Source organism: Felis catus, chromosome D3 (genome assembly GCF_018350175.1).
Source record: "Felis catus isolate Fca126 chromosome D3, F.catus_Fca126_mat1.0, whole genome shotgun sequence".
NCBI lineage: Eukaryota > Metazoa > Chordata > Mammalia > Carnivora > Felidae > Felis > Felis catus.
The window spans coordinates 32,658,802-32,673,221 of NC_058379.1; the positions used below are offsets into that span (position 1 = coordinate 32,658,802).

Consider the following 14,420-nt stretch of genomic DNA (forward strand, 5'->3'; position numbering starts at 1 on the left):
CTCTCACATGCTTCAGCCCTGACACTGTTGGACACGAGAATGAACAGATCCTATCTGAGCTGCAGTGGCCAAAGGCGTCCGATGTCTTTAGGCCACAGAATCACTACGCTGTGGCCCTTGAAGGTGTCCTGGAACCTGACGACCAGCACCACAGCTGGTTTTCCAAATGATGCTCTCCTCCAAGCTGCCTATCTGGTTCCATGTTCTGTGTGGCCCAGGGACCACTGGGACCCAGGAGAGGCCCGCTGGCGGATGTGTGGCCTTCACCACACGATGGGGCTCAGCCCGTCCTGTCCCCATTACCAGCACACTTCAATGACAAGCGAGACAGAAGAACAGTAGCTCCACTCAGTGAAACACACCTACAAGGGGAGACCCGAGGCTCCACGCGAATTCCTGCCCAGGGTGGGGGGGTTGTCGTGCTTCATATTAGGCTGGTGACACTGCTGCTGTCACCAGATGGCACTATTCCATTGCCTCAAAAGGCAATGTGTGGGTATGACAGACTAAATTCTCAAGATAACCCACAGTGAGGGGTTAAGAAAAGGATGATGATTAACATGATGGATCAGGATTACTTTACGTACTTACACATAAACACACTATCTGAGGCAAAACACAGAGGAAAGCCCCTCCCACCCCACCAGTCTGGATGTGCTCATGCCTTTTCACTTTACGTAAGGAAACAGAGTATTTCCTAGTCATCTGTGGAAGGGGCTCTCAAAGTGTGGTCCCGCACTGCTGGCGTTGCCTGTATGCCTGTGAGGAATGCACATCCATGGGCTGCCCAACCTGGACGGGGACCCAGGCAGGGCCCTGAACCTGTGCCAGCCAGCTCTCCGGGGGCCCTATGCATGTTCACGTCAGAGAACCAACCGTCTGTGGAAACCGTGTCACATTCAGTGCCCTTGTGTCCTTGGACAGCTCTGATGCCCATCCCATCGGTCAGAGCTTCTGGAGCAGAAGCCACATCCCTATCCCCTCCCCGAGCTCTGCAGCTCATTCCCCCTCTGCCCAAGGGCCTCTCTGACCTCCCTGAAACGGAGTGCTCTTTGGCTGTTATTTACTCAGTCAGATTAGGCCCGGCCCGCTGCCAGTGGGTTCCTCAGCCACCTCACGGTAGCATGAGGTCTGCTCCCACCTCTGAAGACAGCTCTGGAAGGCCACCCCTCAGGGGCTGCTGTCCAGACCCATGCTCCTGCAGCTGCTGGACTGCACACACTTGTCTTATAACCCTGCTTGTTTCTCCAGGGGTTCCTTAAGGGGTTCTTAATTTAAACCAACATTTTAAAGATGGCAGACACAACGTTTTTAAACAAATGAAGATTTCCTACATGCTGAGAGTATTTCACAATAAGGAAAAGAAGAAAATATGGAAAACCTTATTTTAAAAAATATCAACACATGATAGGGGCGCCTGAGTGGCTCAATCGATTGGGCGTCCGACTTCGGCTCAGGTCGTGATCTCACAGTCCGTGAGTTTGAGCCCCGCGTCGGGCTCTGTGCTGACAGCTCAGAGCCTGGAGCCTGCTTCAGACTCTGTGTCTCCCTCTCTCTTTACTCCTCCCCTGCTCATGCTCTGTCTCTCTCTGTCTCAAAAATAAATAAAAAACATTTTTAAAAAAGTTAAAAAAAAAATCAATACATGATTACCTTTTTAATGAGACTATCAACCTACTAGAAGTTTATATACTCCTGCCTCAAAAAATGCTGTTTTGGGAAAGACAAAGTCTTGGAGGGCTCTGAGGACAGTTTAGGCACCGGAATGGGGGTCATCCGTGCTTATGCTCACCTGTGCACAAAGTTGCAGGTGCCATCAATGGGGTCGACGATCCAGGTGGGGCTGGGGGTGAGCACACACTTGGCCCCGGCGGCTGCAGCCTCTTCAGCAATGAACCTGTGGCGGACAGGAGCTCAGCCTGAGAAAACTCGCCAAGAACTCAAGACAAAGCGCTTCAAACTGCTTCCGGTCCCATTAAAGACAAAGCAGACACAGCAGAGCGATTTCATTATGGTTTCTCTGGGTCAATCAGAAGCAGAGTCTACAAGAGACCATCTGCTTTTCTGTCTGCTAGCCTACTTAGCAGGACTTAGAAAACACGAAGTGACACTTCAACATAGGAGTTTTGGGAAAGCATCAAGGAGCGTGAGTGGGTCAGGTGGAGAAATACGAGAGAAGAACACCGGGGAACAGATTTTATAACACAAAGCTAAACTCTGCTCTAACTTTAGTCTGGAGGAGAAAAGGCTGAAGACAAAGGATAGAGAAGAGAAGGTGGAATCCTGGCCAGGGAGCAGGACCCAGGACTCAGGCTTTAGCTCTCCCACCAGTAATGCTGTGGCGGGCGTGGACTGCTTCACTGGACCCAAGACACTGAATATCACCCACAGCTGACACCTCCCAGGTCTGTACCCAGCCTGGCCTCCTCTGAGCTGCAGAGAAGGTGACAACTGTGTCCACCCACCATTCGGGCTCCACAGGAGCTGCCATTTCTCCTCAGAGGCCCTTTCCATCCTGGTCTCTGGCCCAGGAGCCATGGGTGGGCCACACCTTCTCCTTCATGCTCTGCGACCCACGCACCCTGTAAGAGCACGGGCAGCCCAGGACTGAGGCTGTGTACCCCCTGCGCTGGCTAGAGTGGGACCCTATCCCCAGCTCCCTCCTCTATAATTAGTCCTCGGTAGACAGGCCCTCCTGAGCCATCCTCACTTGAGCAAGCCACCTATTTCCTGTTAGGAACCTGCACAAGAGAAACACATCTCAACATTTAGCCTGGTTGTCCCTCCTCACATCTAGCTCAACAAAAGGCACCGTCAGTACCCAGCTGCTCAGGCCAAGAACCAGGGAAGGCACCCTTACTTTTTCCCTTTGTCCTCCTTGCCCTCCATCCATCCACACAGGCTCGGCACAGCATGTAGGGGCATTTGGGCACTGGTTTATGCACCACAGACGCCACCTCTGAGCCGGTGTCCCTGCAGGGCCAGCCTCTGCTTATGCCTCCTGGAGCTGCTCTCGAGAGTAAAGAACATACCCTCTCTAAAGCTTACACACCAGGGCTTGGTGCACAGAGTGCTTGGTATGTGTCTCCAACTGTCATGTAACAAGCCCAGGTTCACCAGGAGTGGGGCCTTTGCCCTGTGTTCGGCCTTGTCGCCAGGGCCTGGTCCGCAGCAGGTGCTGAGCAAACACCTGTTCTGTGTGGGAACGCAAGGCCTTGTGGAGGGTTTTTCTATCGGGTTCTCATGCTATGCACATGTCCGTACTAGAGAAAAAGGGTGCCTGAAGACAGTATGTTTTTATCAAGAAGGATACATGAAGGGAAAACAAGAAACATTTCATGTCCTCCTGCGGCATCTGGTATGTTGTCAGTCGTGGTCTTCAGGCAGCAGAGCAGGAGAGCAGCTTGGCCTCTAAGTGCTCCCGGAAACCACTTGCTCCAGAGGAGCTGTGCGTCCGCCCTAATATGTGGCAATGAACTTGCGGCTGAGATGGACATCATACTGTAAATAAAAAGGCGGAGCTGGAAAGCTCTGTAACTGCTCTGCCCAACACGGTACCAACTGGCTACACGTGACTGTTTAAATTTAAATAATTTCAATTAAATGCTAGTTCACAAAACTAAAAAGTCAGTTCTTTACTCTCACTAGCCACATTTCAAGTGTTGTCCTCATCCGTAACACTCAAGGAAGAACAAGTGCTGTGCATTCTGAAGTCACAGTTCCGTCAGAACAGCAATGACACACGCCTTGTAACTCGTACGGTCCCCTGACAACTCTGGGAGCATCATTTTCCATTTTACAGATTATGAAACTCATGCTCTACATGCACGCACAGAGTCATCTAACTCCTCTATTGGATAAAGCATCTGAAACCTGTCAGTGTGTATGACGAATGAATGTGTGTCATTTTCAGGTTAGTGTTTCCCTCCCCCCAGCTGTTGTCCTCTGGAGAAACCCACGTGGGAGAGGCAGGGCGCTGGGGTGGGGAAGCACTGAGTGAGACACCTGAGGAACCCACAACCCACACCCTGAAAAATGGTCACAGTGCAGAGAAAACTTGAGTGAGCACAGTCTGAGCCCAGAGGCTTACAATCTAGAGAGGCAGGGGATGCAAGTTCCTTGCTTTTGTTTGCCCCTGGTCCCCTCCTCCTGCCGGGAGCTGCCCTCCCTACCATCACCCCCCTCCACAGGATTTTTGGGTCACTGGATCATGTGATCCAGGCAGGCAGGTCTAGATGGTAGACATGGCATGGTGAAAGTCAACGCTGGAGGAGCCAAGCCGGGCAGAGTGGGGCCGGGCAGTGAAGACTGTGACCTGACTGCAGCAGGAAGGCAGGTGATGTGCACACAGAATCACGATCAGGCATAGCATTAGCTCTGCCAGTTTTCTTAGCCAAAGAGTTAAGGAATTAAATCCCTTTTCAATGCCTTTTTTCTACAGCTACATGATTTTCCTCCCATGTAATGGCTTGTGATTATGGTCTTGAGGAAAAGGGCCTACACCCCAAAAACACACATATAGGGACCAACTGCCAAATCTTCGATTGGGCACAAGGATCATAAAGCAGTGAGAAGGCATTACTAAGGTCAAGATAGAAATGGCAATGACTCACATCCAAACATAAATTCCCAGAAACTGAGGAGAAATGTGGAATTATCTTCCTTTTTAAACTTGATTTAAGCAGGAAGTGGGTACCTTCTAGAGTTGGAGGGGCAATTGCCGGGGTCTCCCAGGAAGGAAGAGGAGAGAGCATCTCTGCAGGACTGGCAGCTAACACATGAGTCAGGGAACACAACCTGCAGTGCACCAATGGGGCTTCTTAGGACAGGCAGGGACAGGAGGTGGGATGGACATGGTCTAGGGGGGGTCACCAAGCAGCCTGTTGAAAGAAGCACCCATTGGGGCGCCTGGGTGGTGCAGTCGGTTAAGCGTCCGACTTCGGCCAGGTCACGATCTCGCAGTCTGTGAGTTCGAGCCCCGCGTCAGGCTCTGGGCTGATGGCTCAGAGCCTGGAGCCTGTTTCCGATTCTGTGTCTCCCTCTCTCTCTGCCCCTCCCCCGTTCATGCTCTGTCTCTCTCTGTCCCAAAAATAAATAAATGTTGAAAAAAAATTTTTTTAAAAAAAAGAAGCACCCACAATGCTTCTGTTGACACAGCTTTTGTTCTGCACAGCAGTTCTGGTAGGAATCGCTCAAAGTAATCATCCTGAGCCCTAGACTTTTGCAGTTGATTATTCATGCCTGAGAGTTCTCTTCTTCTCTACTCAGCTGCCCGAGTGACAGAGGTGCAAGGAGTGTCTGTCACCTCCCTACTTGCTTTGTGCCTGCAGGTGGCACTTTGGGGCAGGGCCTTTGATGATGTCCACTCTTCTGAGGCATCCAAAATACCTCCCTGGTATGTAAGGAGAGCTGTAGTTTATTCACTGAAACCTGATTTTCCTCATTTGGGAAGCTAGTGCCTACAGAATGGGAGAGAACCTTCTTCAGCTCTCCACAGGGACATCAAGCTGGACACATGGAGGTGTGAAATTATGGAGATCTTAGTAAAAGCACTGGGACAGCTACATAAAATCCATAACATAAGTAGGAAAAAAACAATCTACCTAAAATTTAGGGAGCTCCTGGGCCTTAATGTACAAGACGAAAACAGCACCTGGGGTAAGCTTCAAAGCTTCGGAACAGATTAGAATGACACATTCTGCTGCATAATTCAACTACCGTTTTTTTCTTATAGTCCTAACAAACCCTTCTTATAATTTTGATGGCCAAGGGCATCTAGGCCCTTTTCCCCTGGCTAGTTTGTCTACTCTGTGACAAGATCAGGGTCATCCTTTGGTCGAATAGGGAGCCAATTAATGCTCCCAGGCCTCGCCAGCATCGCAGCAGGCTCTGCTGCCCAAGGACAATGGGCACCCAGGGCAAAACACGGTGGGAAAGCGGTGGGGAGCGAGTGTCTAGCCAGTGGTGGCCAGGAATTTACATTTTCCAAGTCTAGAGAATACTGGGCATGCTGCAGGGCACAGGAGTCACCACGATGGATGAGGCCGTGTCCCGCCAAGGGGAGCCCATTCTGGGACAGAGGAGGCAGCTGGGTGCACTGAGCAGCTCAAGCTGCTCTCCTCCCTTCGCCTGTGCCAACCCAGACACAAGGGATAAGGACGAGGTGTATATAAATATGGTTCAGTGATGCTACTAAAGATTTCCAAAGTTGTGGAGCTTGGATCTGACTCAAAAATCATTCACTAAAAACAGGTTTAGGCACCCAACAAAGGCAGGCCTGGATGGGGACTGGGCTAATGTGGTCAATGCCAATACTGTGCTTTCTCTGTCAACCTTAACCTGCTGGTTTGCTTTCTGTCATTACCACCATACGATGACCTTGGCTGGGTGCCCCATCCTAGATGAGAAGGCTGGGACCCTGAGAACTGGCTGGGGTGATTTGCCAAAGCCGCGGGCAGTAGCAAATTTCAATCTTACAGTTTTTTGGCTCAGCATACTCCTGTCTTCCAGATAAGGGACCAGACTCTGGATTTCACAAACGAGTATAATAAAATAATAAAGCCACCGAGTCTACACCAGGTAGACTTATTTTATTAAAAACAAAACAGGTGCAATATATCTTTAATATTGTTTCACAAAAGACATAAAATGGGGATGAGCATAAGCTCAGAATAACAGGGAGTCCTTCCTAAATAAGAATCATAGGCAACTTTATGCTAATTGATTTAAGGGATATATTTAAATGCTCTGAATGCAGAAAAATTACAATATGCTTTTTTATAATGTGTATGCCATTTTTTCTCATTGCAAATTTATCTGTGATCTAAAATATAACTAAGTGCTCCCAAATTATTTTAAATCCTAGTCACTGGCAAAAAAGCAAAAAAAAAAAAAAAAAAACAAAAAACAAAAAAACAAAAAACAAAAAAAAACCCCACACCAAACTTGGCATAGATATGTTGAGAAATGATTTCATCTATTTGAGTTTTCTAGGCAAACTGAGCAGAGTAGAAGCAGGACATCCAGGCTTCCCCCAGTCCTGGTGGTGCCCTCAGAGCTGAGAAGGAAGCGGCAAAACGCCGGGGCTTACCACTGGGCAGCCACATCTCTTCCCTCACAGGCTGGCTGGCACCAGCTCGGGGCAGTTTGGGAACCATCGCTATAAATCACGGATTCCTGGGCAGATGTGTGCATCTGCATCTCCCAGGGCTTTTTAGAGATGGAAGCCAGGCATTAGCAGGTTGGAGAAGCTCCCAGGTGGGCCTGGAGTACACCCTAGGTAGGGTCCACTGCCCTGGGTCAATGCTTTTCCAAAGGGGCTTCAGAGTCTGGTGATCTCCAGGCAACCCCAGGCTGCAGGGTCAAGTGGGGTGGGGGAGGGTGGTGGGGGCGGAAGGAGGTACAATCACTCATATAACACACTGACTTTTCTCCTGGGATATGCAGCAATGAAGATTTAAATATACCTTGTACAAATGGAATCCATGCCCCATATTGACATGAATCCACAAGAGTGGACCCAAACCACTCAGCAATTGCTGCCAACACATACAATAGGTATGTGATTTCAGAATTCAGTTTGGCAAGAGTATTCTAACTGAAATACGCCAGAAGCCAAGCCCTGATAACGTCAATATGTCTGGTCTTGCAGTGACCTCCAGGCCTTTACCACATAACCAAGCCAGCCCTCACTTCTGCCACGGCCACCTGGACTGATACCACAGAAACTTCAAGCACCAAAACAGTTCCTCAACCACAAACAGCTGGTTGGTTACTGCAGCCTTTTTCCTCTCAAAGAATAAAAGCAACCTATAGAATTCTTTTGGCATTGTCATTTACCTTATATTTCAAAATGTTAAAAGAAAATCATAAACATTTTAGAGCTTAAAAATATTGTAACAGGTGTTAGGAATCCTGACTTCACACTGAATAAGGAAATAGGAAATAACAGACGGTCACACATAAAGGGTGTCAACAAAACAAACGTAACCCACTGGCAGAGAGAATTTCGAAAGCAGAGTTGGTGACCCTGAGATGACCTAACCAGCTAGGAGGAAACAACAGGGAAAAAAGGAGGTATGTTTGAAGGCTGGCTTGTCCCTTCTTTCATTTAATCACTCACAGGGGAAAAACTCTGTTGTACCCACCCTGTGCCAGATGGATGCTCAGGGAGGTCACCTTCCAGGTCTCTGCTGTGTAAGCCCATCAAACATGGAACCTTACCACAATCACAGTTATCCACAACCAGAAATCCAAGAGCTCCTATTCTAGTCTCCTCTGTGAGGAGAAAGACCCCTCTCATCTAAGGCAGTGGTTTTCCAACTCTCTTCTGCAGAACTCCAGAGGTGAAGGAGGGCCTGAGAAGCCCCACTCAGAGTTCAAGGGGAGTCTTCCTCTGAGGTCTAGGGTTCCCCTGGAGCTAGATGCGAAATGCCGCATACATATTTGAATTTTTCTGAGGAAAAAATTAGTGGTTTGCATTGGATTCTCCACATGGTGATGCCAGAAAGGTTAAGAACTTCTGCTCTAGAGAAGAGGGCAGAGTCCTCATAAGGGCCTTCTCGGGTGGAGAGCAGCCTTCCAGGTCTGCTGGTCTGGGTTGGCACAGGAGGGTGCATCACTGAGGACCGGCAGGGGCGCACCATCAGCCATTGGACCTGGGGCTGCGTCCGTCTTGGAAAGTCTGCATGGGGTCACCAAGCAGACACAAGTCCCTCCAGAAATATGCCAAGTGGCTTAGCCGAGGACAGCAGAGACATCCCCTGGGCGCGTTATAGGAAGTGGACCTTTCTCGGTATTTGTAAAGTAACATATTGACATGAGGGTCGTCAAGATGACAGTAAGATGAATGAAAACAACTGTGTGTTTACCACGCTGTCTTAGAGGCAGACTGTAAGGCTCCCTGTTTCACATCTGCTCCCAGCCACCAGTGGCCTGGCACCCCGAGTCAGATGCTGGCAGCATGTTACTAGGGTGTCTTCCCAATGAACACACCTACCTGTGCGAAGGAAACCTCTTTTGCAGCTCGGAAATAATTAAACCTTCCACAAGGTGATCCGTTTCTGTCACGAGGTCTGCAGCTGATGTTTTCGTTGAGACGCGTTTTTCCTCAGAAAGGGCTTTCCTGATGATCTGAAATGAAAGTACATAAAAGTACAGGAGGTGGTTAAACCGACGAGCTCCCTCGTCTCGCAGAGACACTCACGCCTCCTGTGGGCAACTCTGAACAAAGGAGGTGGCGGGTGTGGGTCTGAGGGCCACCGGCTGCTTCTAACACGGGCAGGCCGCTGGGGTTCAACATCACACACAAGATCTTCTGCTGGGCGTTCAGTGAACCTAACTACCCGCTATTCCTGCACCAGTAGGTGGGCTCACTGGTTGAAGCTATCCTGCCCAGCCTGTGAGCAATTCTTTGAAGGAAAAGACACAGTGGCTCTGAAGAGCGTGAAGTTTCAACCCGTGGAAGATTATGTAACTAACACCTCTGCCCCAGAGAGTCCCGGGAATTTGAGTTCAGTGTAAAAATGTATTTTCCCTAATTCACTTTACACATCACATGGAATGGACTATGCTCTTGAATCCAGATTACAAACGTTCCAACAAGGAGACCCGGGAGAGGTTAAGAGGCACTTCACCAACAGGAAGTCCCTCTCTCCCTGCTGCTCTGGTCAGGGCGCTACTGACCGTCCAAGGGGGACGTGCACATGGGCTGGCTTAGGTGCCAGGACCTCACTGATCCCCAGTTCTGGGCTCACAGGCAGGCTCTGTGGATGTGCAAGCCCCAGCACATCAGGTCCAAACCCGCTGCGCTAAATGCAGAGGCGAGGTGCAGAGGGAGCCTCCCGGCACCGCCTCGTGCCTGGCCCAATCTGGCTCTAGAAACCCCCGGAGGGCCCAAACAGGAAGGTGTGCGGAGTGGTTAATCCGTCACAGGACACTTGGGAAGGATCAGGTCTACTCTGTGAAATAAATAAAAAGCACTCCTTCTTCAGCCCAGGGCTTTTTCATTTTTGTCTGTTGTAACAGCTCAGAGTCTCCTTCCGCACAATGACAAAGTCAGGACACCTAAAAATGACTTCAGACCTTTCCTCCCAAACTGGCTACCATCCCAAGATCCTGCATTTCTTTCCAAAGCACCACCAATCACACAGCTACCCAGACTCGACATCCTTTGACTTATCCTTCTACCTTTATATTTCCTGAGTGCCTCTTTCATGGCGAGCCTGTGCTATGTACTAACGGTGCTGAAAAGGCAGGAGGGCAGGAAAAGATGACCCCCAAGTCTAGAGAGAGGAAGAGGACCTCAGATGGGATTTTAAAGAATAAGCAGGAGACCCTGAGACATTGAGCAATCCTCAAATTACTGCCCTCATCCTAGAGCCGGACAAAACAGTGCTGAGCCTAGACAGGTTTTGTTCAGTTTTTCATCTTGGTTGCAAAAGGATACATATTACAGAAAATGTGGAGTGTAATTTTGTAAATAATGTGAATGACAAAGCATATAGCACTCACGTATAATCCATTAACATTTCTATGCCAGTCCCCAGACTGTCTGCCACTTGGGGCCTTCTATTTGCAATATTCTGCTTAGCACTGTCAGGTTGATCTCCTTAAAACATCAATGTGCACACAGCAAGTTCCTACCAGACAAATCTCCACAGGTTCCTTGTTTTTAAATTTGAAACTTCTCAATCTAGCTCATGTAGCATCTGCCCTTGTCCTCCAGGGATCCCTAAATTTTGGGCTAGTCTAGACCTCCTATTTGTAGGTCATTTGGCAGTGAGCTTGCATCTTGTATGGAAAGTCAGTGTGGAGCATGTATGGGGGGGGTATGGTGTGTGTTTATATGTGCATGTGTGTGATTTGGTTCATATGTGCACGTAGGCAACATCTGTGTGGTTTATACATGAGCGATATGTGTGGTTTATGTATTTGTGTATGTGATACATGTGTGCTTTATGTGTGCATGTGATGTGTGTGTGGTTCACGTGTATATGATGTATGTGGTATGTGTGGGGAGGTGTGAAGGGAGTGTGTGTGGTTACGTGTGGGGTATGCATGCACGCAGAGGGAAGGGGAGAGGTGTGGGGAGGTGTGGGGTTAGGTATGCATGCAGAGGGAAGGGGAAAGGTGTGGGGAGGTGTGGGGTATGTATGCAGAGGGAAGGGGAGAGGTGTGAGGAGGTGTGGAGAATGTATGCAAGCAGAGGGAAGGGGAGAGGTGTGGGGAGGTGTGGGGAATGTATGCAAGCAGAGGGAAGGGGAGAGGTGTGGGGAGGTGTGGGGTATGTATGCAAGCAGAGGCAAGGGGAGAGGTGTGGGGAGGTGTGGGGTATGTATGCAAGCAGAGGGAAGGGGAGAGGTGTGGGGAGGTGTGAAGGGAGTGCATGTGGTTATGTGTGGGGTATGTATGCAAGCAGAGGGGAGAGGAAGACTAGAGGACACACCACCAAAGCCTCTCAAACTTCACTGTGCATGAGTCAGTCACCTGGGGTCTTGCTGAAGTGAAAACTTTGGTGGTTAAGTAGGTGTGGGGTTTGAGGTCTGATGTTCACATTTCTGAAAAGTTCCATGGTGACATCGATGCTGGGGGCCACACTGGAGTAGTTGGGCTGAGAGCAGGTTCTCAAACCCCAGGAGGAGGAAGAGTCCCCTGGGGATTGGATGTTCTGACCCAGCACCACACAGAAGTCCTGGGACCTCCACCCTGAGAGGACACAGGCTTCCGGCTTCATGTTACACTTGCCCCTACCCGCACATGTAGTAAGCATTTGTACAGTTCAAGATTATGATTCCAACCATGCACCCTGCAGCCTCTGTGCTGAAGCCAGAGCGGTTTTTAAACATATGTCAGCTCCAATCACTTTAATGCTTAGAACTACGCAAAGACTGCCATGGCTTTCAGGAAAAACCTAGACCTACAAATGTCACCTCCCATAGGCCACTCCCAGTCTCGCCATCCTTCTGCCACTCTGGTTTTCTGGCTGGTCCTAACCAAATCTCTTTCTATTCCAGGGACTTTATATCTTCTAACCTATCTAGAACTTCTTGCCATCTGAAATCATCTCACTTGTCCCTTTGTTGATGGTATGTCTCCCCCAGGAGAGCAGAGGCACTTTGGTTCCCTGCCACACCCCTAGCCTCTAGAACCATACCTGGCATAGAGTAGGTGCACAGAAGTCTTTGAATCATGAAGAAAATACACAACAAACTGCTTGGATAGACTCTGCACATTTTTTCCAACTGGACCATTAGCGCTTATATGAACACTGATCACCTTGGTCTCTTCGTTTTGTTTCACTGTGGGTTTTTGGTTGTCCTGTGAGAAAGTTAAGATAGACTTGGAGTCTCTTCCTCCAGCCTCCATCCACTGGCCCCCCCCCTCCTGGAGCCAGCTCGAATCTGCTTTACGGCCCCCGTGTCCACTCACCACACCACAACCAGAAGGGCTTGCTAACCCCCTGACCTTAATCCCAGCATAAAGCACTTAGGGGCTCCCTAGACTCTGAGGATACAAACCCCCCCAGGTGGCATACCATAGCTCTTGAGAGGTGGTCTCCTGGCAGAGACTTTAAACCCAAGTAGCCAGTATCCTCTTCTTCCTTTCAGGGAGAGAAGGCCCAAGTTTAGCAAGACTCAACAGTCCACACCTCTCTGCCTCTCAGGCAGGTAGGCGTGGCCCTGCTTTCTGCCCAGGAGGATGTGAACGGAGGGCTACGTGCAACTTGAGTCACACCATAAAAGGCCACTGTTTGCGCACTACTCCCTCCAGTCCTTTCCCCCTTTGCCACCAGCTGGTGATGTAGCTGTGGGGGTGAGAGGTCAGCTTTGGTCATGTGGGAAGAGAACACCTCCTTAAAGCAACAAGCGCCAAGGAACCTGGGTCCCTGGGTGACTTGGAGAAGCACAGCCCCCGTTTCCCCAGACCCCTAACTGGGCTGTTGTGGGAAAGAAAGAAACCTGCCTTGCTTCTGTCACTGGTCTGTGAACAAAGCCAAGCCACCAACCTAACAAATGGGCCTCACCTAAACTCTGCATTCTCTCTCCCTCCCCTCCCCGCTCCATGACTGTTGGGCTCCAGCCTAAGTGAATCATTCACTCTCAAGTCTCCCCTCTGACAGAACCGCCAGCCTTCTTCTGGCCCATGTGGTGACTCAGCTCAGATGTCACCTCCTGTATGATGGGTCTCCAACACCTGCAGGCACAGCAGGGAGGGCACTCACCCTCTCAGCGTGCTGCTAGGGCACTTATACAAACCACACAGCTGGCCTCTTGGGATTCCACGTCAGTGCATGCCGGCGAAGGAGCCCCATCGGTCCTGTCTAGGTGTCCACCTTCCACAGGTGGATTTTGTGGCCTACATGGGGGCTGCTACACAGTCAGGTGTTGGTGGACATCGGAATGAAGATTTCTTGGTTGCTATACACTGAGCTCATAGGTGACTAAAGTCTGGAAGACGTTTTTAGCAAGTGCTCTTGTGAAGCCATATCTAACCGCCCTGGTATTTATGCATTTGGTCTTTAAGATCCAAAATATACACAACCCTCGTATGTTGAGGAGATGCATGCTCAGGGACCTGTGTGGGTAGTTTGGGCAATGTCTGATGTCATCTGGGCACACTTTCCAGAGGACCCAGGCCCTAGCTACAAATCACACAAAGGAGGGGAGATTTATGGATTCAGGAGGAAGGTGTCGAATCATGCTCTTTTTCAAAATATTTCTGGTCTGTGTCTATTAATATTTATGACGGTTCTGCCATGACTGTTTCAACGTGGGCATGTGTCACAAGGAAAGCCATGGGGCTTGAATGTGCCCGTGTCCTTTAACGGTGGGGCAGGCCACACCACCCTCCGTGTTCACTGGCAACTTGAAGCGGTGCTGGGGCCAGCCCTCTCTCCTCTGCCGCAGCTCCTCCAGGCCCTGGATCCCATCCGCTGGGACACCTGAACTCCTCCCTCTCGTCGGGTTACACACCCAGATATGTGGACCCTACTTCTGAATGACTTCCCAGAACTACGCTAACCTCATGCTGCCTGCCTTCACTTGCCCGTGTTGCTCAACCTCCAAACCTCCTGTCTTGCCCCTTTGCAGCGTCGTCCACCCAGAGCCCAGCGGCCTCTCCAGAAAGCAGATCTGTCTCCTGGCACACCCTGTGACTTGTCCTCTCCCTGCCCCACCCCACGCCGCCTTGGAAAGGATGGCAGGCCCCATGTCCTGTGTGTGAGGACGTCTGTGGCCAGCCTGGGTGGCACCTGTCCCCCTCGCCATGCCCAGTCACTCTCTGCTGTTCGCTCTCCAGCAACTTCGTCTTTGGACAGACGTTCTTTCTCCTGCAAGGGCCAAGCCTATTTGTCCTTGAGGACCCTGCTCACGCCCGTCTCCTCCAGGAAACTGCCTGTGTAGCCCTCCACCCACTCACCC

At 50.1% G+C, this 14,420-nt stretch overlaps 1 protein-coding gene across 1 annotated transcript in view; it reads right to left on the bottom strand.

Moving 5' to 3' along the window:
- The window catches only part of IMPA2 (inositol monophosphatase 2), a 46,183-nt gene that overhangs the window by 21,195 nt on the left and 10,568 nt on the right, over positions 1 to 14,420 (bottom strand). Inside the window, exons 2-3 of the mRNA XM_045041596.1 lie at positions 8,999 to 9,132; positions 1,793 to 1,897 (exon numbers count right to left, since the gene is read on the bottom strand). Coding sequence (XP_044897531.1) covers positions 1,793 to 1,897; positions 8,999 to 9,132 — 239 coding nt within the window. The remainder of the gene's footprint in view (positions 1 to 1,792; positions 1,898 to 8,998; positions 9,133 to 14,420) is intronic.